At 43.7% G+C, this 27108-nt stretch overlaps 1 protein-coding gene across 3 annotated transcripts in view; it reads right to left on the bottom strand.

The window, feature by feature from the left end:
* RECQL5 (RecQ like helicase 5) overlaps positions 1–27108 on the bottom strand; it is a 169037-nt gene that overhangs the window by 133298 nt on the left and 8631 nt on the right. For all 3 annotated transcript variants that reach the window (XM_085884577.1, XM_085884576.1, XM_085884575.1), the window contains 3 exons: positions 24945–25121; positions 24581–24686; positions 16700–16811 (listed from right to left, as the gene is read on the bottom strand). In XM_085884577.1, coding sequence (XP_085740703.1) covers positions 16700–16811; positions 24581–24686; positions 24945–25121 — 395 coding nt within the window. The remainder of the gene's footprint in view (positions 1–16699; positions 16812–24580; positions 24687–24944; positions 25122–27108) is intronic.

The following is a 27108-nucleotide window of genomic DNA, read 5'->3' on the forward strand; positions in this document are numbered from 1 at the left end:
TTGGGGGGGGGGCTACTTTACGTGGTCATAAAGTCGAAGAGTCATATGTCGCATAGGTCGTCAGTCGACGACTACGTGTATATGTATGTATATATATATATATATATATATATATATATATATATATATATATAGATATATATAGATATATACACACACACACACACACACACACACACACACACACACACACACACACACACACACACACACACACACACACACATACACACACACACACACACACACACACACACACACACGAGGTGTGTTTAAAAAGTATCCAACCTTAATTTTTCATGCGTAAACAAATAAAGCTAGGGAGGCGTGGTTTGGTGCACGTATGTAGGCGATCCTAATCCATATGCGTGAATATTTTCGCACCTGCAGAAGCTGTCAGTCGCTGACAGACAGCTGATGAGTGAGGAAGTGTAAGTGAGCGCCGTCGGATTTTGTGTAAGAATATCAGCAAAGCTTTACTCATCAGTCAGAATACGGTAGCAAAAGTGATGCAAAAATGTTACAAATATGGAACTGCAACCATCTCACAGAGACGTACAGGCTGTCCACAGAAGTTAACACCTCGACAGGAGCGTCTTCTGATGAGAAGGGCTGAAGAAAATCGCCATGCAAGTTCTCTGCACTTGGCTAAAGAAGTAGAAAGCCAAACTGGGGTGACTTTCTCGTGACACAATACAGCATACACTGAAGAGGAATGGCATGCATGGGTGTCGTCCACGAAGGAAGCCTCTCCTAAAGCCCATGCACAAAAAAGCCTGCCTAGCATATGCTTGGGCCCATGCTAAAAAGATGAAGACGACTGGGACTCTATACTCTGGAGTGATGAGACCAAGACAAATGTTTTGGAACTGATGGCTTCAAAACTGTATGGCGTCGCAAAGGTGAGGAGTACAAAGAAAAATGCATGGTGCCAACAGTGAAACATGGTGGTGGCAGTGTCCTTATGTGGGGCTGCATGAGTGCTGCTGGTGTCGGAGAGCTGCATTTCATTGACGGTATCATGAATTCACAGATGTACTGCTCTATATTGAAGGAGAAGATGCCACCATCACTCCGTGCCCTTGGTCGTCATGCACTTTTCCAACATGAAAATGATCCAAAACACACATCTGAGGCCACTGTTGCATTTGTGAAGAAGAACAGGGTCAAAGTGATTCAGTGGCGAAGTATGTCTCCTGATCTGAAACCAATCGAGCACCTATGGAGAATTCTGAAGAGACAAGTTGAGCATCACTCTCCATCCAGCATCCAGGCTCTAAAACAGGTCGTTCTTGAAGAATGGAAAAAGATAGATGTTTGCAATATGTCGCCAACTTGTTCATTCCATGCCTAGAAGACTTGCTGCTGTCCTTCAAAATCATGGAGGTCATACAAAATACCAGATGTCGTAGTTTTTGTTGTGGGGTGTATTCATTTTTGCATCAACTAATTTGAGTAAAACTGAAGATTTTGTAATCTAAGTTATATTATTAACCTTACTTTCATGTTACGAGTTAAACAAATGTTCTATAAAACGCAATTTTGTCAAAATTGTGGAAATTATTCTTGTGTTCATTGAGATATTGATTAAAATCTTACTTTTCAAAGGGTTTTCTGAGCTGAGCTGAGCTCATTCATGTATGCTGAGCACTATATATATATATATATATATATATATATATATATATATATATATATATATATATATATATATATATATATATATATATATTTATATATATATATATATATATATATATATATATATATATATATATATATATATATATATATATATATATATATATATATATATATAGTTACGAATTTGGAATTCAATTGCACACAACGTACAGGTTCCCTTAGTCAGCTATGTCGAGAAGTGCATGTTCCCAAGATAGCTCACCTTCCATTGTTTAAATGTTTTGAAATAGATTAGATGCGCTGCGGATCGATTTAATAGTTTGGGAGCGAACAATGGAGACGTCCCTCCCACTCTTCTGCGAAGAGGGAGAAGAACCCTGCGGTGACGTCAACAACTCCCCCCCACCCGTGGTTGAGCGGGGGGTGGATCACGAGGGCATGAGTCACAACGGGTGCGGGGGAGGGGTGCAAAGGATAAAGAGGACATCTTGTCTTTGTTTGAGAAGAGTCCCGTTCTGAGTCCCGTGTGCAGAGTTCATGTGCTGAGTCCCATGGGAGGAGTAAGCTTTTTTGCTTCGGAGAGAGCATTCCTTCAGCCGTCGGGTCCTGCTTGGCTTGAGGCCTTCGGAAGCTTTTTGCTTCGGCTGGCTCAGTGAGCTTCGGCTGCTGCTTTATTTTGGAAGGAACTTGAGCCAGTTGTTCGGCTCGAGCTGCGAGTGGAGGCTTCTTCCTCTTCTTCTTGGTTCGTGGAGCTTTTCGTTCACCATTTTGTTTTCCAGCTTGCTGTGACGCATCCTCCTCTTCTTGGAGTTGGATCCTCGGGGAAGCGACGCATCGACAGGAAGGATCGGCGCCTCGTCTCACCGGCACGTGTTGAGAAGCGCGGGAGGATTCGCGGGAGCTCGGGAAGGATCGCGGCGATTGGATCCAGCTCGCTCTCGCTGGAGCCCGGGTCCGGACAAGTTGAAGACCACACGAGGTGGAAAGGTTCGAGTCAAGCTCCGAGTTTCAGCTCACCTGTCCTCTGAGCTGGAGCTTGTGATTAAAGGCCTCAGCCACCGTTTTGGGTGTGTGTGTGTCCGTGGTCCCGTCTAATAAGTAGGAACTGCTGTTCAGTGTAAAGGCTCGGTCACACCTTGACGTTTTAGCCAACGTATGCCGATTTTTGAATTTTTTTTCTAAAACGCTGGCACACGTTGAATACGTTATGGGTAAGTTTTGATAACATTGAGAGCACGCTGGCATACGTCGTAGTACGTTGCCATACGTCGTTGTACGTTGGCTTTAAACGTTGTACTTTTTGGTTGTCCTCAAATTTTTTCATGCTTGAAATTTCACGACGTATGCCGGCGTATGACACACGTTCCGCTACGCTGGCCACAAGTTGTATGCACGGTCTGCGATCGTTGACAGACGTCAACACATGCTACTTGTAAGTTAATCATAAGTTGAGACACGCCGAGGTAATGTTTAGCGTACCCGAAACTTATTTCTAACCTATGATTAACGTGTTGTTGGCACGTTACGCGATCGTTGGCACACATCGACAGACGTTACTTTTAAGTTACTCATAGGCTGAAAGACGTCGGTATAATGGATCGTCCTTGCGTCAGCGTCCACGGCCACGGCCAGGACACTTATTTGCAGCATTCTTCAAACTTTTCTTCGGCATGACGAGGATGTTCACACTTCGATGTCTAGCTTGGCTATGATTCCAATTGTCCATCGGCAGCGTCTATTTAAAATAGTCGAGTTTGAGCGTTTTAACACGTTCAGAAGAAACGCTTCAAATTTCAAAACCCCAGCGTCAAAAAACAAAGGCGAGTGACAGCAATTTAAATCGTTCATTGTAAACAATGAAAATAGCTGAGTGGTACCGTTTAAAAGTCGTTGAGTGTAAAAAAAATCCAATTGTTGAGCGCAAGCGTCTACTTTCAATAGTGGGGTTTGAGCGATTTATCACGTTCAATAGAAACGATTAAAATTTCCGAGCGCCAGCGTCAAAAAACAAAGGCGAGTGACAGCAATTTAAATCGTTCATTGTAAACAATGAAAATGGCTGAGTGGTACCGTTTAAAAGTCGTTCAGTGGAAAAAATTCAAATTGTTGAGCGCAAGCGTCTACTTTCAATAGTGGAGATGCAGCCATTTAAATCGTTGAGTGGCAGCCTATGAACCTACCCGTGGACACGCGGACGCAAGGACGATCCATCATAACCCACACCCTCCCCCTCACACTCACCTACTACTGCCAACATGAACAAACTACTACTAATACTAATACTGATACTGATACTGATACTGCTGACATGGACATCGACTCAAAAAGGAACTCGAAAACACTGTTGGGTTCCCTTTTATGAGCAGCATTTTTATATACCAATTCCCAAAACCGCTGGGAACACGTCTTTATATGGCAGTTGTAACCTAGAAACACGTTCATTTTTTTTTTTGTCGACCGGAAGACGTCATTGGAATACGTCTACATACGTCGATGTGTGTTGGGACTACGTAAAGAATTGGTTCAAAGCACGTCAAACACAAGTTAGAAATAAGTTTCGCGTAAAAAAGACATTACCGCGACGTGTTTCGACTTATGAGTAGCTTATAAGTAGCGTTTGTGGACGTGTGTAAGCGTCCACATATCGTGTGTACAACCTATCCCCATCGCATGCGGAACGTGTGTCATACGCCGAGTACGTCGTAAAATTTTGAACATGTTCAAAATTTCTTGACGTACTCTACTTACTACGACGTATGATAGCGTATTTAGCGTTCTACTCGCGCATACCAAACTTACCCATACCGTATTCGACGTGCCCCAACGTTTTAGACACACTTTTTGTTACGTCGGCATACGCTGGCAAGATCGCCAAGGTGTGACCGCGATTTTGACCCTTCCATTTCTACGGCAGTTATGATTTGAATCGTTGTGCGTCAGCCTTTTAATAGGCTACGTCACGACATCGTCGGTGATGCGTGCAACGCGCTATGCCTGAGTTAGACTATCGTTGGGCATCGGTTGTGTAGGCCGACAACAGGTTCAGCATTCGTTGGTATAAGTTATCTATAACACAACGAAACGTTCTGTGTAGTTACCAATGCGTTATACATAAGACCAAGTCGCTATGAATACGTCCGAATCTTTAAAAAAAAACATCAAAAGTTCAACGTAAGCCAGCGTTTTACATAAATTTTAACACGTTGCCATCGCTGGCGAAAACGTCAAGGTGTGACCGGGCCTTAAATGACTGTACATAATAAGTAGACGGTTGTAGTTCTTTTGCTTGAATAATTGCAGACGTGTTTTGCCTTATTTAATTGCATACGCGTTTCATAATAATAAATGTCCTTGTGTGAATGTAAACCTGCTCGTTGCGTCCATTCCCTCATTGACTGAACATTTCGTGTGTTGAGAGTTAGAAAGCCGTTGGTTTGCCGTAATAGGGGGGACATTTGGACCGATGGTTCTCGGCGATTAAACCGCTCGGAATCGCGCACGGACAGGCTCGCCTCGGCGGTTTGTTCCGTACGAGTTCCGTCGAGGGTGGAATACCCCGGTATTTAGGTACATTGAAGATTGGCAATCGACCCTACCTCACGTGATCTGCCGATTGGCATATTTCGGTTCTTGTACAAGGACCCGTCGCTCGGAGTTATCCGGGTGGCGATCTATATTCCGGGCGATCGGTCGGGCCGACTCGACTTGCGTCTCCGTTCAGAGCGGTCGGTTGGCGGCTGACCCCCCGGCCCCGTAACTATATATATATATATATATATATATATATATATATATATATATATATATATATATATATATATATATATATATATATATATATATATATATATATATATATATATATATTAGATGAGGCGCAAGTCGTCACCATCGGGACCGAGAAAAAAGTGACGACTTGCGCGTATGCGAACATTCATGATGACTGTGGGGTGAAGGATGAAGTCGCGCGTGGCTTGGACACGTATGTGTGAGAGCCGGCTATTGTACCAAAAGGAAAACACAATCCTCGGGGCATAGGTGGGGGTTCATTGGTGAGTTGGAGAGTGATCAAGCAAAGATGGAATTCATGAATCACTTTATCAAAAGTAAAGATAATGAACAACTGTAAGACAACTCATATAACCATCGGTGATGGTATGGTGACAAATTACATGGCACACAGTCATCGTGGTGATGATTACCACTCAATGCCTGTGTGTAAGTGAGTGCGGTAATGTTCAAAACAAGCCAATATAAAACCATGATCGGACTTCAACACGAAGCTTGATCGATCCTTTTCACGAGGCAGCAGTTCCGTGTGACGAATTCGGAGTGGTAATTGACTTGAGTTTCCATTACGCGGGAATGGACAACATCTGACGACTTAGCCATGGATGACCCTTTATGCAAAGGGATTTTACATGAGATAAATTCGGGACTTTTTGACGCTGCCGACTTACGCCTAGTTTACTGTTTATACATATACATAAACACATACAAGCCGGTAGGCGGCGATGGGTCGCCGAGCATGGAAACTATAAGATATAGAGCAAAATGGATGTCATATAGCAGATAGGGAATCACCTTAAGATTATGCATATCAAATCTCATCCAGTTCCATCTACTGATAACTACTCGGTATCCATTTGAATGAAAAGTACCGAAAATGCGGTTTGAAATCGGAAATCCCCAAAGTTCAAGGGGGGTGCTGTGGGTGAACAAAGATCGAAATCGAAAATCCGACTCGATCGTTTGTGCACAATGTATTCCAGAAGATTAGTGTGAATTTTCATGACCATCCGACCACCTTATATATTATTTCCAAGTTTGTGGTTTCGTGTCGCACTATCTTCGACTTTGTTCTGCGCTCAAGTAACGTGATATTCGGCTTACATTATCTCAAAGACCATATGAGGTGCATGGTACAAAAAAAGTAAATAAAATGGTTCTGAAACAGTGAAATCGTATTCCACTTACTGCATGAAAGTAAAATTACTACTGATACTCTGCATCAGTTCCTTTCTTAAACACACCCACCCCAACATGTCGCGCAGAGTGCGGGTTATGCTAGTAACCCTATGAGGCGTAGCATTTGGCGCGAAGGCACCTCCAGCTCTCGCATATTATCGATTTTTGCACCAATTGACCTTTGAGCCCTGACCAAAGCGAAATCGGTCAATATGTCCTGAGGCAAAGTTGTAGTACTCATTGAGTACCATGAACCTGCAAATTTTGATTCGAATCAATGCACTCACCTGATCGCGAGGCGGCCTTCAATTTTCGCCAATTTTCACGCATACCCTAATTGTAGAGGGCGCTGCGGGTAAAGTATTCCATATATCACAAAAACCGGAATATATTTGATAGAGCATCACCTGTGGATCATTCGTACCAAATTTCATAACTCTACATGGGATAATGGCTTTCGGAGTTGATTTCGCGTGAACGGTATCGATTTTGAAGGTTTTTCGGTTGTTGCTATGGAACCAAAGCGTCCCTAGCAACCATCACAATTTCCAAAGCACGAGGTCATAAGATGTACCTACCACCCGAGTTTGGTAAAAAAAATCCCCTCACGTTTACTACCAATTATGCTAATGACAAACGAACAAACATGCAAAGACAGAATTACTGACAATAAGGGCCACCTATTTCAGCGACCTATATATATATATATATATATATATATATATACACATATATATATATATATATATACACATATATATATATATATATACACATATATATATACACATATATATATATATATATATATATATATATATACACACACATTGTTACGGATTCAGCGGTGGCGGGATTCGCACCCGACTCTTGACCCGAGTGTGAAGTATCCACGTTGGGGGGATTCGAATGCCACCCAAGTCAGCTCCAATCCTTAGCCAGTTTGGGTTTTCGCACTCCACTCTCGACAGCCAAATGTTGAATATTTGGCGTCACTTAATCACCGCCGTCTCCGAGGTTACAACGCCGGCTGTTTCGGCACAGGCCTTTGGTCACACGCCTCGAATGGCGATACCAACGTACCCCTGGACCTTACAGTTGGGGAAATAGACCCCGGTTACAGACTGGTTTTGTCAGAGACTGAGCGAATTCTGCCAGTCTGTAACCATTTTAGTTTTTATATCCAAATCGAGCGCATCGTTCCTCGGCGTGGCACGAATTAATTCAAAGTGGCAACTTCATACGAATCAGCCAGATTTATTGGGGACACATCAGGGAACACAACACAAGCAAAGCATTGACGACAGTTATAATTAATCTATTACCCATTCTTAACTAGGGAGCTACGGATTACAGGTTTCAAAGGGAACACTAGCGAGATAAACCTTAGACAACATGCAGCCAAGACATTGACAGCATGCAGACAGGACACAAAGTACTTGGTTATGCTTCATGGACGAGGGAAAAAGTGTCGGAGGCACGAATGTGGCTCGTGACAAGCCGATGTCTACGGATTCAAGCGCCCAAGCTCAAACACGCCAAGTGGCAAAATGGCGGCGTCGTCCATTTGTCGCAGGCCTCACGCACGCAGCCTCAGCGCGTTCAGACCCCTCGTAAGGTCGATGGCCCAACACGAAAGATCTGTGGTATGCTCCAGCTGGCTTTTCACAAGGTCCAGCATACAAGTCCAGGCCTGGCCTGTTCACCAGACAAGGCCAAATTGAGGAGTTGAGCTCCGCAGGCTGGGTCCGTGGCCGAGGAGGCACCGTCGGCCAAAACCACTCCTCCACAAAGTTGATTGCCGGACTCGACGTGCAGCCGGCCTCTCCTACTGCCAAAATGGCAGACTCGACGCGCAGGCAGTTTCTCTTTCTGCGAAATGGCAGACTCGGTGCGCTCAGTTTCCCTCTCGCCTCTCGGCCGACTGCAGTTTTTCACTTCATTTTTTTCTTTTGGGGCGCACTCCTTTACTCCGGCAAGTGTTGAGAAGCGCGGGAGGATTCACGGGAGCTCGGGAAGGGACGCGGCTCACGGCGATTTGGATCCAGCTCGCTCTTGCTGGAGCCCGGGTCCGGACAAGTTGAAGACCACACGAGGTGGAAAGGTTCGAGTCAAGCTCTGAGTTTCAGCTCACCTGTCCTCAGAGCTGGAGCTCATGATTAAAGGCCTCAGCCACCGTTTCTTGTGTGTGTGTCGGTGGGCCCGTCTAATAAGTAGGAACTGCTGTTAAGTGTAAATGACTGTACATAATAAGTAGACTGTTGTAGTTCTTTTGTCATGCTTTTGTTGCTTGTATAATTGCATACGTGTTTTATTATAATAAATGTCCTTGTGTGAATGTAAACCTGCTCGTTGCGTCCACTCCCTCATCGACTGAACATTTCGTGTGTTGGGAGTTAGAAAGCCGTTGGTTTGCCGTAATAGGGGGACATTTGGACCGACGGTTCTCGGCGATTACGCCGCTCGGAATCGCGCACGGACAGGCTCGCCTCGGCGGTTTGTTCCGTACGAGTTCCGTAGAGGGTGGAATACCCCCGTAGTTGGATCACGTGGGTATTTAGGTAAATAGAAGATTGGCAATCGACCCTTCCCCACGTGATCTGCCGATTTGCGTATTTCGGTTCTTGTACAAGGACCCGTCGCTCGGAGTTATCCGGGCGGCGATCTATATTCCGGGCGATCGGTCGGGCCGACTCGAGGCTCCGTTCAGAGTGATCGGTTGGCGGCTGACCCCCGGCCTGTAACAATATATATATATATATATACATATACATATACATATATATATATATATATATATATACATATATATATATATATATACATATATATATACATATACATATATATATATATATATATACATATACATATATATATATATATATATATATATACACACATTATACATACATATAAATAAAATATTATTTATATTTTATTATACATACATATACAAATATATACACATATATATGTATATGCATATACATATTGTTACGGCTGTGGAAATTCACAGAACACCTTAAAGGTCCGTAGTTCAGTTAGATCAATAAGTCTGTGTTCAGTTAGATTTCCCCACCGTTGTTTAATGGGAATTTATTCGTGTCACAGGGCTGTGATCCTTTGAGGTAGGTTTTTCTTTTTCTATTGTTATTTTGAACCAACCACATCTCCATCACCATTACAACAACCAACATTGCTCCCCTTAACCACAACACCAACCACAACCACCCCTGCCTCTCAACAACCACGCCATCCTCACCACTCCGCCAGCAACCGTCAACATCTCCACGCCACAATCATCGCCTCACCTTCGTCTCCGAAACGACGCCATCTTTGCATCAGCCGCGGCGAGTCCCCAGCGAACAGCGTCGCTGCAAACCGACGCGGGGGGTTTCGTTGTGAGCGCAAGCGACGGTGATTCCACCACGTCCGCTTTGTGTAAAAGCTTCGCCTTGAAAAACGGATCACAGGAGAGAAAGGGGCGGGCCTGTGGGGGTCGAAGCGCAAGTCTGGCGAATTCTACCACGTCCACTCTGTGTGGAAGCTTCACTCTCGGAGAATCGGATCCAGAGGGCCGGTGATTTCTACCACGTCCGCTTTCCGAGCAGAGGTCAGAGGTGAGAGGGCGGAGATCAGATCTCATCTCACCAGCCCTATAAAAGACCGCGCAGAGCGCCAGTTCAACGAGTCAAGTCGGGTCTGGAGAGTGTCTGTCTGGAGCGGTGAAGGAGCTGCGCGGAAGTCGGGAGCCTGGCGCTTGGAGCCTTCAGTAGGTGAAGAGGGTCGGACGCCAGGAGGAGACGCGAGCTGGGAGCGCAGCCCCACCTGCTCTGCCGTGCAGACCTGCGCGCTCGAGTACGGGCCGGAGAGGACTCGCCAACCAGCTCCGAACGGTCCGAGGTGATCGGGCTTCGCGACAGTCCAGGCAGCGCGAGGGACTAGCGGGCTCTTAACGAGAGCATCAACTCGGAAAGAGCGAAGGCCCGTTCGTTCCTCTGAGGCGTTTCCGGCTGGGCCCGAATCACCGGGCCGTCGGACGAGGCCTGGGCCGGACCGCGGCTACGCTAGCGGCCGTGCCAAGGAGCGTCGTGGGTCGCCCCAGCGAGGAAGGTAACCTGCGTGGCCTCGTGGGCCCCTTTCACTCACCAAGGCCCACGTTATAAAGGTCTGCGGACCCTGTCTGACTCCCCTGTCTGTGGGGGTGGTCTTTTCTTTTCTTTTGACTGCATGTTGTGGCACCGTGTCCAGAAGTAAAACCGTTAAGTGACTGTACATTAATAATAATATTCGGTTGTAATGCTTTTGCTTTGTCTGTATTCATGATTGCTTTTGTCTCTTTGCATACTGTATGATTATTTCATTGCCTTGCCTGCATACGTGTTGTGTGTAAATTATAAATAAATGTGCTTGGTTCAAATGTACCCTGTTCGTTGCGTCTTCTCCTTATTGGAAATGCCATCTTGCATCGCGGAATAAATCGCTGGGTTTTAAACACCCGTTAAATAGAATCGGATCCAGCGAGGTCGGGCGATAATCCCCGCTCGGTTATCACTGCAGAACGGAACGGACCGCTTAAGTGGTTCGTGTCCCAAGCCGACCTGCGTCGAGGTACGGTCTCCCGGTTACTTAGGTATATCGAGATTCGGCGATTGACCCTATCCTGCGTGGTTAGAAAATTGGCTAGGCCGTGGCGGGGTTGAAGACCCACCCGTGACAGGGTTCCGGCGTTGCTCCGGAAAGTCACGACTGAATTGTCCGTCCGGTGGGCGAGCTGCTACTATTAGTGGAAAGCGGCAGTTCGCACGCCGGCGGGCGCGCATTCGTCACAATATATACACATATACAAAGATATACACACATATATATAGGGTGTCCCAAAAAATATACAACTTTTAAAATGCTTCGTTTGATCCTTAAAAAGCAGTAATTTTGTCACTAATGCTTCATTTCTTGTTGCAGAGACCCTGAAGTTTATTTTGATACCAAGCAAGTGCCAGAAAAATGCCAAGACTGACTGTACAACAACGGATGAAAATTGTTCAACTTTGGCACCAGACGAAAAGTGTCATGCAGGTGCAACTTCTTTACTAGAGACATTTCGGTATCCACTTGCGCCATGCACCAAACTTTCGGACAATAAAGTGCACCATGTGGGTGGCGGTTGGTTGGTATGGGATAATTATTGGTTCATACTTCTTTGAAGATGACCAGGGACACACTTGCACGGTAAACCAGAGGAACTATCGCGAAATGATTCAGGAATTCTATCTGCCTGAGCTACGTACTCAGGCCCGTAGGAGAAACAACCTGATTCAGATGAGAACCCAGTAGTTCCAGCAGGATGGGGCACCGCCCCATACAGCCAGGGAAACAAGGCGTTTTCTCAACCAACATTTTGAGGGCTCAGGAACAGTTTCCCAAAGTGATGGAGAACATGACAACGCATTTGCAGGCAGTGATTGGACAACGTGGAGCCTACGTCGAACATGTGGTCTGAACGAAAATGATGATTCTATACCAAAATTTAAATTTTAGTGGCAATTTTGACATTGGTGCAATAAACTCCAACAGTTCAGCTTTCTATCCAGCCATATATCTTTTAAAAAAACATATGTTAAGACCATCCTCTTTGCAGATGAAAAGTTGGATATATTTTTTGGGACACCCTGTATACATATACACACACACATATTTGATATATATATATATATATATATATATATATATATATATATATATATATATATATATATATATATATATATATATACATACATATACATATTGTTACGAATCTGGAAGCCATGAGCACATAACAGCCAGGTCCTCTCGATCAGTTATATCGGTAAGTATGTGTTGCTAGTTAGGGTCCCGTCCCTAGTCTAATGGGAATTAAATGTTCATGCGCTGCAGAGTTATTTTGATAGTCAGGGTTTTCTGTTCCATTTTTACATCGCTTTCACAACACTGCTCACGGCATTCTTCGAGCGCTCCCCAGCGAGCACGCGCGTGGGTGGAGTCGAACATGAGCATGGCGTCCCTCTTTGTCCAATCGGCAAGGAGCGGGTGTCACATCTGCCCCGTCTCCCAGTCAACACCATCGCCATTACGCACGTGGCCGGAGGTGAGGTAGGCGGAGCTACAAACGCTTCCGATCAGGACTCCTCCCAGAAGGGTGGGAGTTGCACCGCCTACCGTGGGCCGGTCCAATGGAAGACGGCCAGGGAATCGCACGATGGGTCCGACCAATCAGAAGGCGAGTGGTCAGGAGAAGCGGCCCCTCCCTCCAAGAGAGAAAGTGTGGTTGTCAGGAGGAGTGTGAAAGTTTGCGTCCCGAGTCTACTCGAGTGCGTGTTTCTGCCTGTGCTTACGGCTGACTGCATCCCACGCTTCGGAGGGGTCTCGTCTGGCGAGTTATAGCGATCGACCATTTTTCAGAGGGAGATCGCCTCGTCTCGCCTCCTCTGGGTTCAGCTGCCATGGTCCGTGCTTTTGGCGACTGGAGCTCTGAGAAGGTGTGATCGACCAGCCGCGCGCTCACGGCCAGGTAGCCAGCCATGCTGACTCTGAGCCGAACTATCCTGATCAGCTGGAGAGCCGAATAAAGACCCGGAGAGTCCATTTTCTTTATGGGTGTGTGTGTGTCTGTGTGTGGGACCGTCTGTAAGTAGGAATTGTTAAGTGGTCTTCACTTGTATAATATTTGCATTCCTTCGTATACTCAGATAACTCTGCTCCTTGCATGCTCCCCACTGCCCCCCCCTCCCCCATAATAAATAAATCCCCTGTTAAATGTTTCAGCTCATTTTTGTGTTTCTTTTATTGGTTTAACGCGGTGAGTGTTGGGAAATTTGGGAAGCGGCAAAGTGTGCATTTGGACCGACGGGACCTCGGTAACCATCCGCTCGGGTTACGCAAGGGTCAAGCACGGAAACGACTCGTCCCGTCGAGGGTGTGAATACTCGGTAGGTCGCCACATGGGCCTCTAGGTATTTTGAAGTTTGGCAAATAACCCTGTCCCACGTGGTTGATTTATTGACGATTCACGGTCCTGTAAGGGAAATGTACCTGTCGGAGTTTTCCGAAAGGTACGATCTAGATTCCGGGTGTTCGGCAGAGTCGACCCTACTGTTCCACCTAGCGGTCGTGCTCGCAACCGAAGCCTGGCTCCACAACAATACCACCACCTTTTGTGGTAGTTGGTATTACAAATCATCTTCCATTATCCTACTCATATCAATAAGTACAATTGTACTCCATGTGTAAATATAGCACGGGGAAATATATACAGTACATACATACAGAGTGACTATTAATTTGTGAAAACATTTTAATCATGAACAACTCTTTGTAATAAATATCTGGTTTTGTTTTTAAACAGGTGATGTGAACAACTAAGCTTTGGAAAATTGAACCCAATCATCAAAACCAAAAATGAACAGAGCATGGAACACAGAGCTGCCATTGTTGAGCTTTATTTTGCCAATCATTACTCGATTACAATTGCTCAAAGACAGTTTTGGACAAAGTTTGGTTTGCGAACATGTCCCACATGGAATTCAATATTGCGCTATGTTAAAGCACACAGGCCAACTGGCAGTGCAGCCGATGCAAAAAGGTCAGGGCAAATTAATTCTGGAGGAACTGAAGAAGCAATTTAAAGAGCGAGAGAAGCAGTCCTACAGAGCCCAAATAAGTCGGCAAGAAGGAAGTCCAAGAGCCAGGCATTAACAGGGAAACTATGCGTACAATTGTGAAGAAGGATCTTCGATATCCCTACAAAATCCAAGTGTCACTGCAGTTGAAACTAACGGACAATCCACGATGAAATAAGTTGCATTTCTTCTGAAACACTTAAGCACGTAAAGGAAAACTTATTTTTCTGCTGCAGTGAATGCATACGTTTCAAAGGAAGTTATCTGACATCAGTCATTTCAATAAATGAAGAAGTGTGAATGTCACCAACATTTCCGTACCATGTTTTTTTAAATATCTGGTATCCCCAAGTTATACTGTTTCAATAAAACAATCAACAAAACAAATATGTTCATGAATTGTCACCCAATATATACAAGTGGTGAAAATAGCACCACCTTTGGCAGTAGCCAGTATTACAAATCAACTTCCTTTATCTTTTTCATAATACTAGTGCATGCCCTGCGTGGCTGTACGTGCAAAAAAAAACAACCAAAAAAAAACTTTCAAGCCGCGTGCCAGAAACAACAACCACACAGGCCCGTACGTGCAAAAAAAAAAAAAAACCTCAAACAACCACACAGGCCGCCGTTCCTTCACTCTCATAAACGACAACTGGATTGGGGCATTGTGTTTATCTATAAATGCGCATAAGAAATCGAGAAATTATCAGAATACAGAAAGTCATCACTATCCGGAATTCCGTACGTTGTAACCCGTAATGGGGAACGCAGCTGAGGATCTCTTCCCCAACGGCCACGCCTACGCAGCAACGTGTCCTGTCATTGGTAACTAAATGGCGCCCTTTCCCCATCTGCCACGCCTATGCAGCAATGTGTCCCGTCATTGGTTTGGTAAATGAATGGCCATAACTTGGGAACCACTTGTCCGATTAATATCAAACCTTGAATAGATACATACTCAGGTCCCCAGCAATATACCTGGCAAGTTTCAATTAGATCGGACCAGTGGTTGTCCAGAAACAGCGGACGCGGACAAACACACACACACACACACACACACACACACACACACACACACACACACACACACACACACACACACACACACACACACACACACACACACACACACACACACACACACACACACACACACACACACACACACACACACACACACACACACACACACACACCTGGAATTATAGATAGATGTTGGAACCTTCTCAAAATTGTGGTATTGAGTATAGGGCAGTCTCAGTACTGTGTAACTATTTCAAACCACACTATATGGGTTCTAAAAGACAATGCTGGTGCAAGTATTGTAGCAGCTAAATTGCAACAGCAAATTCAAGAATCTTAATAATGAAAGACAAAACAGGTCAGTGGTTTTTCTGTCTTCTACCACCTCTTTACTGGTCTTGCACTTAATGCCCTTTTCCTGCTGCCCTCCCAGATTGCTACAGGTCACATATAGTTAATACCAGTAAACACCTTCTGGTGAAACTTCCAAAAACAAGAATCACTGCTCACCTTCTCTCATTGGTTCCTCTTTTTTTTTTTCCTGCCTGTGCAACCAACTTCCTCAGTCTCTTCTTCCCTGCAGGCCCTCAAAATAGCTGTTCACCACTATCTCAAATTATCTCCCATCCACAACCATGAGCTTTTCTTCCCCCGTTAACCTTCCCCAAGGCCACCTCTTTCCAAGTGTCCAGTTTTTCATTCCTGAGGGTTTGCGGCTGTATGCATCTTGGTCACCCCCGTCCTCCGTTCGCCCTCATTCTTTCTGACATCCCTTATTTCTCCATGTCCCCCAATATTTGGTTCCTCAGCCCTGCTGTTGGTGTTTTCCACTCTCTTTATACTGTCCATTTCATTATTTTATGTCCTGATCCATTCATGTGCACCGTGAGCCTTGACATTGCATAAAAAAACATAATTAAAAGAGAGAAAAAGAAAAAGAAAAAGAAATAGGCCTGTCATTAAAAAAAATTGTATGGATCCAATGAAGGCTGAAGTTATACAATAACTGAGTATACTAAGCAATGTCATGTTGGTATATGTAGAACAGTTAGTGCATGGAAAGTGCGTGTACAAGACAGACATACAAGTAAAGAATTAAGAAATATATATTTTTAAAATGAGGTCTCTCACACACACACACACACACACACACACACACACACACACACACACACACACACACACACACACACACACACACACACACACACACACACACACACACACACACACACACACACACACACACCTTTAAAATGACAAATGTGAATTATATTCATTCTTTTTCAATAAAGTTTTTGAAATAACCAATTTGTATACAAAAAAAGCAGAATCAGCCATAATTCTGGCTAAAATAACATGTTGAAGCAGTAAATAGGTGTGAGAGATTGCAGCCATACCTCACATTTGCCTTATCCACTCCCATCCCAAAACTGATGGTGGCTACAATGATGGGTGTGATACCAGCCATCCACTCTGTCTGGACTGTTGTTCGTTCAGATGCTTTCAATCCTATGCCAACAACAACAACAACAACAACAACAACAACAACAAAAGGCAATCAAATGGGAAAGGCCCTTGATGACATTTGTATATGAGGTGTGATCAAAAAGTTCAGTAAATGTTAAAATAAAATCCATTTCTTAAACATTAAACACTTACATCATTAATCCCCAATGTACTCCCCTCCCACACATACACACTTATTTCCACCGTTCCTGCCACTGTTGGAAACATTTCTGGGGAAGTCGTCTTTGTTAATTGCCTTCAGAAGGTCTGTCGTGTTAGATTTAATGTCTTCGATCATGTTAAATCGCTTCCCTTTCATCGTTTGTTTCAATTTGGGCAACAGCCAGAAGTCGCACAGTGCCAAATTTGGGGAAAAAGGTGGATGTGGGATGACAGGAACGTTTTTTGCCGCCAAAAATTGTTGGATGGAGAGCGACGTGTGGCAGAGCACATTAGCGTGTTGAAGAAACCACCTGTTCTGTACTTTTGTGATCTTTTCTGTCTGACTGCCTCTGACAAACATTTCATAACTTCCACATAGAAAGCTGCGTTAATGGTAGTACCTGTGGGAAGAAATTCTGTATGAACCATTCCTTCCATATCAAAGAACGCAATCAGCATGACCTTCACTTGCGATGTCAACTGAAGCACATTTTTCAGTCTCGGTGACACGGGTGTCCTCCACTGGGAGCTCTGTGCTTTCGTTTGAGTCAAACACGTAAACCCACGGCTCATCACCCATTATCACTTGGGGTAAGAATGTTGGATCCAAAATGCATCGATCAAACAAGTTGGATGAAATAAAGACACGATTTTCTTTTTCGTCATGTGTGAGGATGTGCATAATGAACGTTGCGCTACACGTCTCATGTTCAAATCGTCTGTCAGTATGGCCTGAACGGAACCAAACAAAGACTGGTCTCTTCTGCGATTTTTTTGAAAGGTTAAACATCAGTTTTCAAGGACAGTGCTGACTTGGGCGATGTTTTCATTGGTTCGTGCAGTTGATGGATGACCGCTTCTTTAATAATCTTCCAGAGACCTATTTCCTTCCCGAAACATTTGAAACCACTTGAAAACAGTCTTCTTTGTCACAGCTTCATCTGTGTAGACCATTACGAGAATTTTGTGCGTTTCTGTAGCAGTCTTGACAAGTTTGAAACAAAATTTCATGTTTGCGCGTTGCTCAAACTTCGACATTTTCTACAAAAGCACCAGACGCCACGAACATGTGCTGACAAAAGGAATACTATAGCGCATTGGCACACTGTAAAATGGTGTTTGCTGTTGCGCGTTAGCAAGTGAGAGGGTTAACAAAATAAGCCCCACCCACTGGCCTCAACAATGTTCACATACTCATTAGTCGTGGCTCCGTTCAGAACTTTATGATCACACCTCATATATATTCTTATAAGGTCGATGGAAAAATGGAAGAGCATTTTTTAAAACACAAATCATACATACATGCAGAGCTGTAAAGGCCCTGTCACACCTTGACGTTAGCCAACGTATGCAAAATTGGGCTAAAACGCTGGCACACGTCGAATACGTTATGGGTAAGTTTGTATACGTGAAGAGCACGCTGGCATAAGTCGTAGTACGCTGGCATACGTCATAGTTCGCCGAACTGTTAGTCAAATTTTCCATGCTTGAAATTTCCCGACGTATGCCAGCGTATGACACACGTTCCGCATAACGCTGGCATAAGTTGTAAGCACGTTACGCGATCGTTGACACACGTTACTTGTAAGTTACTCATACGTTGAAACACGTCGAGGTAATGTTTAGCATACCCGAAACTTATTTCTAACCTATGAGTAACGTGTTGTAGGCACGTTATGCGATCGTTGACACACGTTACTTGTAAGGTACTCATAAGTCGAAACACGTCAAGGTAATGGTTAGCGTCAGTGTTCCAGACTCCCTGTTTTTTTTATTTTTAATTTTTTTTTTTTCTTCGGTATGACGGTGATGTTGGCACTTCGATTTCTCGTGCGGTTATAATAGCGAACGCAGTGAGCTTCATACTTAACGTGTGCACGCGAGAGAATAGGAAACAACAACAACAACACAATACCCCTGGCTGTTTGGAATCTGTGTCATTGGATATGACCTTTTGCTTCCGGTTGTTGTTAAATGCTGTACGGTGTATAAATACGATTGGGTTTTATTTCTATCTTGTGAATATTACTCAACGCGTGCACATGAGAGAATAGGAAACAACAAAAACAACACAATACCCTGGCAATTGTGAATCCGTGTCGTTGGCTATGACCATTTTGCTTCCGTTTTTGTTTTCTTTCTGGTTTTTTTTTGTTTCCGGTTTTTGTCATGGGGAATGATGCATGCCGGGAGATCATGACCGGAAGTGTTTATTTATTTCCCAAAGTTAATTTTATTCTTCCGAAAGAGATTTTTTTCATGAGAGGAAGTGTTTATTTTGTATTTAACATTACCAGGAGTGATTTTGAAACTCTCTCCGGAACTTGTAATTTCTTTTATTCTTGACTACAAGTGATCGTTTATTTATTCGATTATTTTTTTCCCAAAGTTAATTTTAATAAAGATATCTCCCGCATCATCAAAAAATATTTTTTAATCGTGATTTACATTATTTGTTCGCTAATCTCGAATCCAGGCCGAAGTAACTGGAAATTGCGTCAAAATCATCAGCTGTGCGGCGCTTACATGTACCACGGTATAGTTGGCAAGTATACAGTTGTGAATAAGTTTTATGTAAAGTCAGAAGCGAATGCAAGAAGAATTCTACGTTCGCTTCTAGGCTTTGCCTATTCCATATTATAATATAATTAAAAGGCTGCCGCTCAACGATTTAAATCATAACCGCACTAGATATCGGTGTCAACATGACCGTCATACCGAAGAAAAAAAAAAATGTTTTTTTTGTTTTTTTTCTTCAGTATGACGGTGATGTTGACACTTCGATTTATAGTGCGGTTATAATATAATATAATTAATAGGCTGCCGCTCAACGATTTAAATCATAACCGTACTAGAGATCGAAGTGTCAACATAACCGTCATACCAAAGAAAGGAAGAAAAAAAAAAAAAAAAAAAACAGGGAGTCTGGAACACTGACGCTAACAATTACCTTGACACGTTTCGACTTATGAGTAACGTACAAGTAACGTATGTCGACGTGTGTCAACGATCGCGTAGCGTGCCTACAACTGATGCCAGCGTATGCGGAATGTGTGTCATACGTCGAGAAATTTTCGACGTACTCGGCATACAATGACGTATGCCAGCGTACTAAGACGTATGCCAGCATGATCTTAACGTATACACAACTTACCCATAACGTATTTGACGTGTGCCAGCTTGGTTCGGCAAATTTTTCATACGTCGGCATACACTGGCTAAAACGTCAAGGTGTGACAGCGGCTTCACACTTCGATGTCGAGTGCGGTTAATATTTGATGTCTAGTCGATGTCTAGTGCACGATCCGGACACGGCGGCCGGAAGCCACCTTATTTTACATCCGGCGAGACATGGCCGAGCTGCAGAAGTGTCCCGCTCCGAACCCCGTAACATGAATCGCCTTGCATTGAACTCCCGGGCCGTGCTCCGGCGACCGGCCGAGGGCCGCGTCGGCCCCGCGTGCCCACTTGGGCACCCCCGGTGTGCTGCGGTTGGCACTAATCAATGCGCTTTATTTGTCCGTACGCCATGCAGCCCGAGCGATCCGGGCTGTACAGCATGCCTCTGCCCGGTGGCGGCTGAATCGAGGCGGAAGCGCAACAAGACCCCTGCCGCCCGCAGGAGACATTGGTGGCCACAGTGGTGAGTGAAGATCAATGGTAAAACGCTGTTGTGAACCAACGTGCAGACCCAAACAAAGATGTGCGCCATGCGCGTCACGTACAGTGCGATGGTAATTATCACGGGGCTGCATGCGGGTCTGCCATCATGGTGTTGATGCTTTGGTTGGCCTCCGCGAGGACATTCATATGCACCTACGCGGCGGCCTCGCTGATAGCGGAAAGGAAGAAAGAGATATAATCAGACCTAACTATGAAACCCACACAATGAACTTCGTCCTGTTTACCCATTAGACATGAGGGAAAGGTCTAACTGCACGTATATTAATGAAATAACTGTCTGGGGATCACTGTATGATGGATGCCATTGCTTTAGTTAGAGCGATGCGGTTTTCATAACCGCAACAATATTATAAAGAGGATTTTTTTTGTTGTTGTTCCTAGAAAAAGGAAGAAAAGGGATTCATACCAGTAACGTACATATTTCTTGTGGATTTGTGGCCCTGAAAAGGGCCGTTTAGGTTTGATGAAGCTTTTTAGCTAAATTCAAAGAAATCCTCATCAATGCTTTCATCATCGAAGATGGTGCGTAACTCCTTGTCCAAATCAGGGTTGAGCAAGTCCACGTCGCTGTTCACATCGCTGTCACCGTCCTTTGCAGCCTCCTCCTCCCAATTGATGTCATCCTCTGTGCCGTCCATGTTGTTGGAGATGTAGCATTTCAGAAATGCTCACTTGATGATGTCCGACGGTATCTCCTCCTACACCTTGACGATCCAGAAGGTCGACCTTTCTCATCCTCCCGATCTTGGTGTAGGTCTTCTCCCCAGTCATTATCCAGTTAGACCAGCAGCGACGTAGCCCATCCTTGAACGGCTTGTTGATGGACCAGTCCAGAAAATAGGAAAGTTCGTCTGTGGTGGTTCTACTGAGATGCAGCTAATGTTCCTCGAAACCTGGGTCGAATACAAAGGCCTGTGAAGTAAGAAAGTTTGTCTGGTTAAAGCGAAAAATCCACGGGAAGCAAGTTAGGAAACCGCTGAAAGAAACAATGGAAAACTAAGAGAACTTGGAAGATCAAAGAGAACCAAAGGAAGCCAAAAGAACCGAACTGCACTGACACTTCTTAAAGTTTCACCATCCTGTGGCTCCTCGCTCTTGTGCAATTCTTCTTCTTCCTTTATAAATCCATTTCCGACCCTCGTATAAAAAGTACTCGGTGTTGATTGGTTGTTCCTAGTTTTAAACCACACCCCGCTATCCAGCATTTGCTGACAGAGCGTCAGCATGTAAAGAACAAGCTTGGTGGATTAATTCTGCCTGCACCAGATGTTTATGTTGAAAATGATGCATGTAAAAAGATAGTCACCACTACAAGTCCCTCATCTATCCACCCCTTCTGCTGCGCACAAACAATGACACCGGTGGAAACTTGCCTTTGGGTCGCGTCTTCCTCTTGAGCACAACATGCGTGGCAAGCTTGCCACGCAAGCTTATTTGAGGTGGGGTGTTCTGATATTGGACTAGCAATTGTGAATAATTCTTCTTTTGATGTGAGCCCAGGTGTTCTTCTTCTTCTTCTTTTGTGTTTAATGGCGTTTTCAGAGCCGTGAGGCTCTATATACACCAGGCACCTGAACTCCAGGTGTCTCCGGACGTTTCTGAGCACGATTTATTTAATTTCTACACACGATTAATAAAACACTGAGCAAACTCTTAACCTGAACGGATTTTAACAATTTAAATGCTATAATTGTGCTTAGCAGCAGTTGTGACTGCTAAAAAAAAAGTGTTCATTTGGAATATAATTGAAATTCAGCAATGATCGTTTTTAAGACATTACTTTCTATACCCGTGTATTAACCGCACCCCCAACCTTTACCTTTTTTGCCGATAAAAAGGTGTGGTTTATACAACGGAAAATACGGTACTCATTATACAGAGTGAACAAGTAAGGGGAGAGAATGCGTGCCTGTCCAATCCATTTTCCAATTCCAAACCATTCTGTCTTTCCATACTATGTTCTTGCTGTAGCTTCTTGTTTAGTATACAGGCTTCTTATCAGACATATCAGGTGCTATGACATCCCCATTTCTCTCAACATAATCCACATCAATTCATGATCAACACAATCAAAGGCCTTGCTATAATCTATAAATATACCATCAGAGATGGAGAATCCCCCGCCATTAAATGAAAAAGGTCATACATATTCCAGATAATGAGGGAGGTGAATTGGAAACAAGACACCATTTGGTCATCATCTCGAAAAAGTTCCCCAGGGGTGAGGAACGTAGTAACCAAAAATAATTGAAATCAGATAAGCGGTTTTCCATTTATTACAAAAGAATTTTTTCAAGATGGCCACCCCAGTCGGCCATCTTGCATCCGGCCACGCCCAAAATCAATAGGGTTCTTCCTTTTCAGGTGGTACATGTGTGACTCAATTTCAAGTCGATATGGCGAAAAAAAAAAATTTTCAAGATGGCCGCCCCAGTCGGCCATCTTGGATCTGGCCACGCCCAAAATCAATAGGGTTCTTCCTTTTCAGGTGGTACATGTGTGACCCAAATTTCAAATCGATATGGCGAACAGTTTATGAGTTATCGCACTCACAGCTATAAATGTTGACGCCCGGACGGACGGACGGACAGCTGGACGGACAGCCGGACGCCCTGGGTGACAACAATATCTCCCTTCTGCCATGCGGCGGGGGATAAAAACAGATACACACATTCCTTTGATATTTCCTTTATTTTTCATGATCCACCTCAGATTTGCGATTTGATCTCTTGTACCTCTTCCTCATCCGACATCTGCTTGTTCAACAGGTATTTCTCGCTTGATGAAGTCTTCTATTTTGTATTGAATTATCTTGCTTGTATATGAAATCAAAGCAATGGTTGGGTTGTTTCAACATTCTCTTGGATCCCATTTCTTTGGCAATGGCATGTAGACTGACTGCTTCCACATATTAGGCCACACGTTCTCACTCCAGATCTGTGTACAGATAGCTGTAAAAAAAAATTGGAGTGCCTTCATCGCAGCTACCTGAACGAGTTACAATGGAATTTCATCAGCACATTGTGTTTTTCCACTTGTCAGCTCTCTCAGGGCTCAATGTACTCACATTCTATCACTATTGGTTCTTGCTCAGATCATCTTTCTTTGAAGGTTGCCATAATATTGCTATCTCTTTTGTTTCAAGTTTCGGTATAGAACCCTTCCATCTTTCTTTCACCAGTGTTTCTTCTGTCAGATGTTTTCCTGTTCTACTCTTAAGGACCCCAATCCTAGACTAAACTTTTATGTGATATTCTTGATCTTTTAAAAAGATCACTTGTTTATCCCCACTCTGTTGTTATTTTCTATCTCGAAACATGCCTCTGTGAAATATATATATATTTTTTTTCTTTCAAAATAACTTGTTGTTGCAAGTCAGCATTTAGCAGCTTAATGTCCTATCTTAACGGGCCTTTGGTTTTCATCTCTCTTCTTGTATCTGTAATATTTATTGCCTTTTCTGACAGCCAGCCTTCTACTTTCTGCTTGCTTTTGGGATGTGGTTTTTTTGACTTCTTTAAAAATGTCTTCAATCTCTTGCTACAATTAGTCTGGCATTCTGTCAACCATATCCAGCTCTGAAAAACGTTTTTTTTAACCTTTATTGATCAAAAAATCTAAGGGATGAAGCTATGGTGCCAGATGATGGTCCCACAGGTTTGAAAACACTCAAATGGCCACTGGGGAAGAGTAGCCATAGCTTCGGGAAGCAGTGCAGGATGAGGATGTTTGGAGAAATCTGATCATGAACATCGCCAAAAGTCGGACACGACTTGATGGAACTAGATTAGACGAACAGATTTCATGTCAATGACAAAACAAGAAACAAGCATGCATTTCAGAGTACAGGTTTCCGAGTATCTAAAAAAGAATGAATAAGTAAAACGCATAGTAAAGCACAAAAATGAATTACATCAGGTACATACCTGCATGATAGGCCTTGGCTTTCAGGCCTTTATCAGTGAGCTCTTCAGCAACACTTGTGCAGAGCTCCCGCTTGCGACAATAAATAATCCCAGATCCAGCAAATAACTGAAAAAAATCATGAAAAGGCATGTCATGGCAGAGAGAAAAAAAAGAAAGGGGGTGGGGAGAGAGAAAAAGAGAAAGGTAGAAAAATATTTCAGCAAATAAATCAGGAGTACCCATTGTAGATCCCTTTGAAAGTTATTCTTTCAAATCGAATTAGAATGTGTCATGTGACAAACAAAGGAAATTTTTTTTAAAGTCCTGGCTCCCCTTCCACTTCCAAAGTAGTTGCAAGTGGAAGACCTTAGGGGTCAGCGTTACCCCATCATTCCCTTGCGTGCCAAGTGATGCTGAGGCAAGGCGTGCAAGGTCTGCAAGAGCGTCGGGCAGCATATCCTTGAAGCGAACGCTGTACACAAGGTTAGGCCTGAAGCAAGAGGCACAGAACAATGCTGGAGGCGTCTGCAGTTTCAAGCTCTTGATGATGTCTTCTTGGACCTATCAGTGATGGAAGGAGACATATCACTGCATTTCAGCATATCACCAAATTAACATTTCTGAATAAAATCCTGCCAAAATAATAAAAAGCATTTCTCACTGTAATTAATTATTTATCTATGGAAGGATTTAAGCTTCAACTTGGCAAAAATAATTATGAGGTTTATAAACTTACTCTCATGTAATAAAGGTTTGTACGAATCAAATTGCTTCAAATACTCGAGACAAATTGCCATGAATAAACTTGTCATTACATCATTGCTTGAGCATTTACAGAGCCTGTAGAAAGTGTACACCCCCTTTCTTACCATATAGACTGGAATTAAATTGCATTAAATCAGACTTTCTCCACCTTTATTTACACATCGTAACCCACAACTTCCAAATGAAAAACAAATTCCACAAATTTCAGAAAATTAATTAAAAATACAAAACTGGAATATCTTGGTTGGATAAGTGTCCACCCCCCTGAGTTAATCGATGGTGGAAGCACCTTTGACAGCAATTACAACTGTGAGTCTGTTGGGACAGGTCTTTACCAAATTTGCACACCTTGATTGGGCAATATTTGCCCATTCTTCTGCACAAAACTGTTCAAGCTCAATCAAGTTGCGTGGGGAGCGTTGATGGATAGCAATCTTCAAGTCATGCCACAGATTTTCGATTGGATTTAGGGCAGGGCTCTGACTGGGTCACACAAGGACATGTATATTTTTGTTCCTTAACCACTCCAATGTGTAGCTTTGGCTCTGTGCTTCAGGTTGTTGTCATGCTGAAAGGTGAACTTCCGTCCCAATTTCAGCTTTCTTGCAGAGGGCAGCAGATTTTCCTCTGGGATCGTTCTTTATTTTGCTTCAACCATTTTCCCTTCTTTCCTGACAAGTGCCCCAGTCTGTGCTGATGAGAAACATCCCCATAACATGATGCTGCCACCACCATGCTTCACAGTGGGATGGTGTTCGTTGGGTGATGTGCTGTGTTGGATTTGCACCAAATGTAACGTTTTGTATTGAGGCCAAAAGTTCCATCCTGGTTCCATCAGACCACAAAACTTTTTGCCACATGGCTTCAGAATCTCCAGAATGTTTTTTGCATACCTCAAATGGGACTCAAGGTGGGCTTTTTCGAGTACTGGCTTCCTTCTTGCCACCCTACCGTACAGGCCAGACTTGTGGAGGGCTTGGGATATTGTTGTCACATGCACGCAGTGACCAGTCTTTGCCATAAAGGCATGTAGCTCTTTCAAAAGTTGCCATTGGCCTCTTGGTGGCCTTTCTGATGAGTCTCCTCCTTGCTTGGTCATCCCGTTTGGAGGGACAGCCTGATCTACATAGAGTCTTGGTGGTACCATACGCCTTTTACTTCTTAATGATTGTTTTGACTGTGCTCCAAGGGATATTCAAGGCCTTTGAAATATCTTATACTCTACCCATCCCCTGATCTGTGCCTTTCCACAACTTTGTCTCGGGGGTCTTTTGAAAGCTCATTGGTGCTCATGATTCTGAGTTAAGCTGTGAAATGCATTACCCATCAGAGGAAACCCACAGGAACAGCAGATTTTATTCTGAAATAATCAGAATCACTACAATTTAACACAGGTGGAGGCCAATTAACTTGGTGTGTGATTTTGAAGGTGATTGGTTTCACCTGAGCCAATTTACAATTGTTATTACAAGGGCCAAAACACTTATCCTAACCAACCAATATATTCTCATTTTGTGTTTTTAATTAATTTTGTGAAATTTGTAGTAAGTACTTGTTTTTCACTTGGAAGTTGTGGGTTATGATGTGTAAATCTCGGTGGAAAAAAAAAAAATCGGATTTAATGCAATTTAATTCAAGTCGAAATGGCAACAAAAGGTGAAAAATTTGAAAGGGGGTGTACACTTTCTCGAGGCACTGTATATAGTTGCACGATCAGTGAGGATTCCTGGGCAGGATTTTTACATCATGCTGGCAATGCCTAGTGGTTGGAGAACAAATCACC

Source organism: Eptatretus burgeri, chromosome 6 (genome assembly GCF_056783735.1).
Source record: "Eptatretus burgeri isolate ZD-2024b chromosome 6, Ebu_testis_v1, whole genome shotgun sequence".
NCBI lineage: Eukaryota > Metazoa > Chordata > Myxini > Myxiniformes > Myxinidae > Eptatretus > Eptatretus burgeri.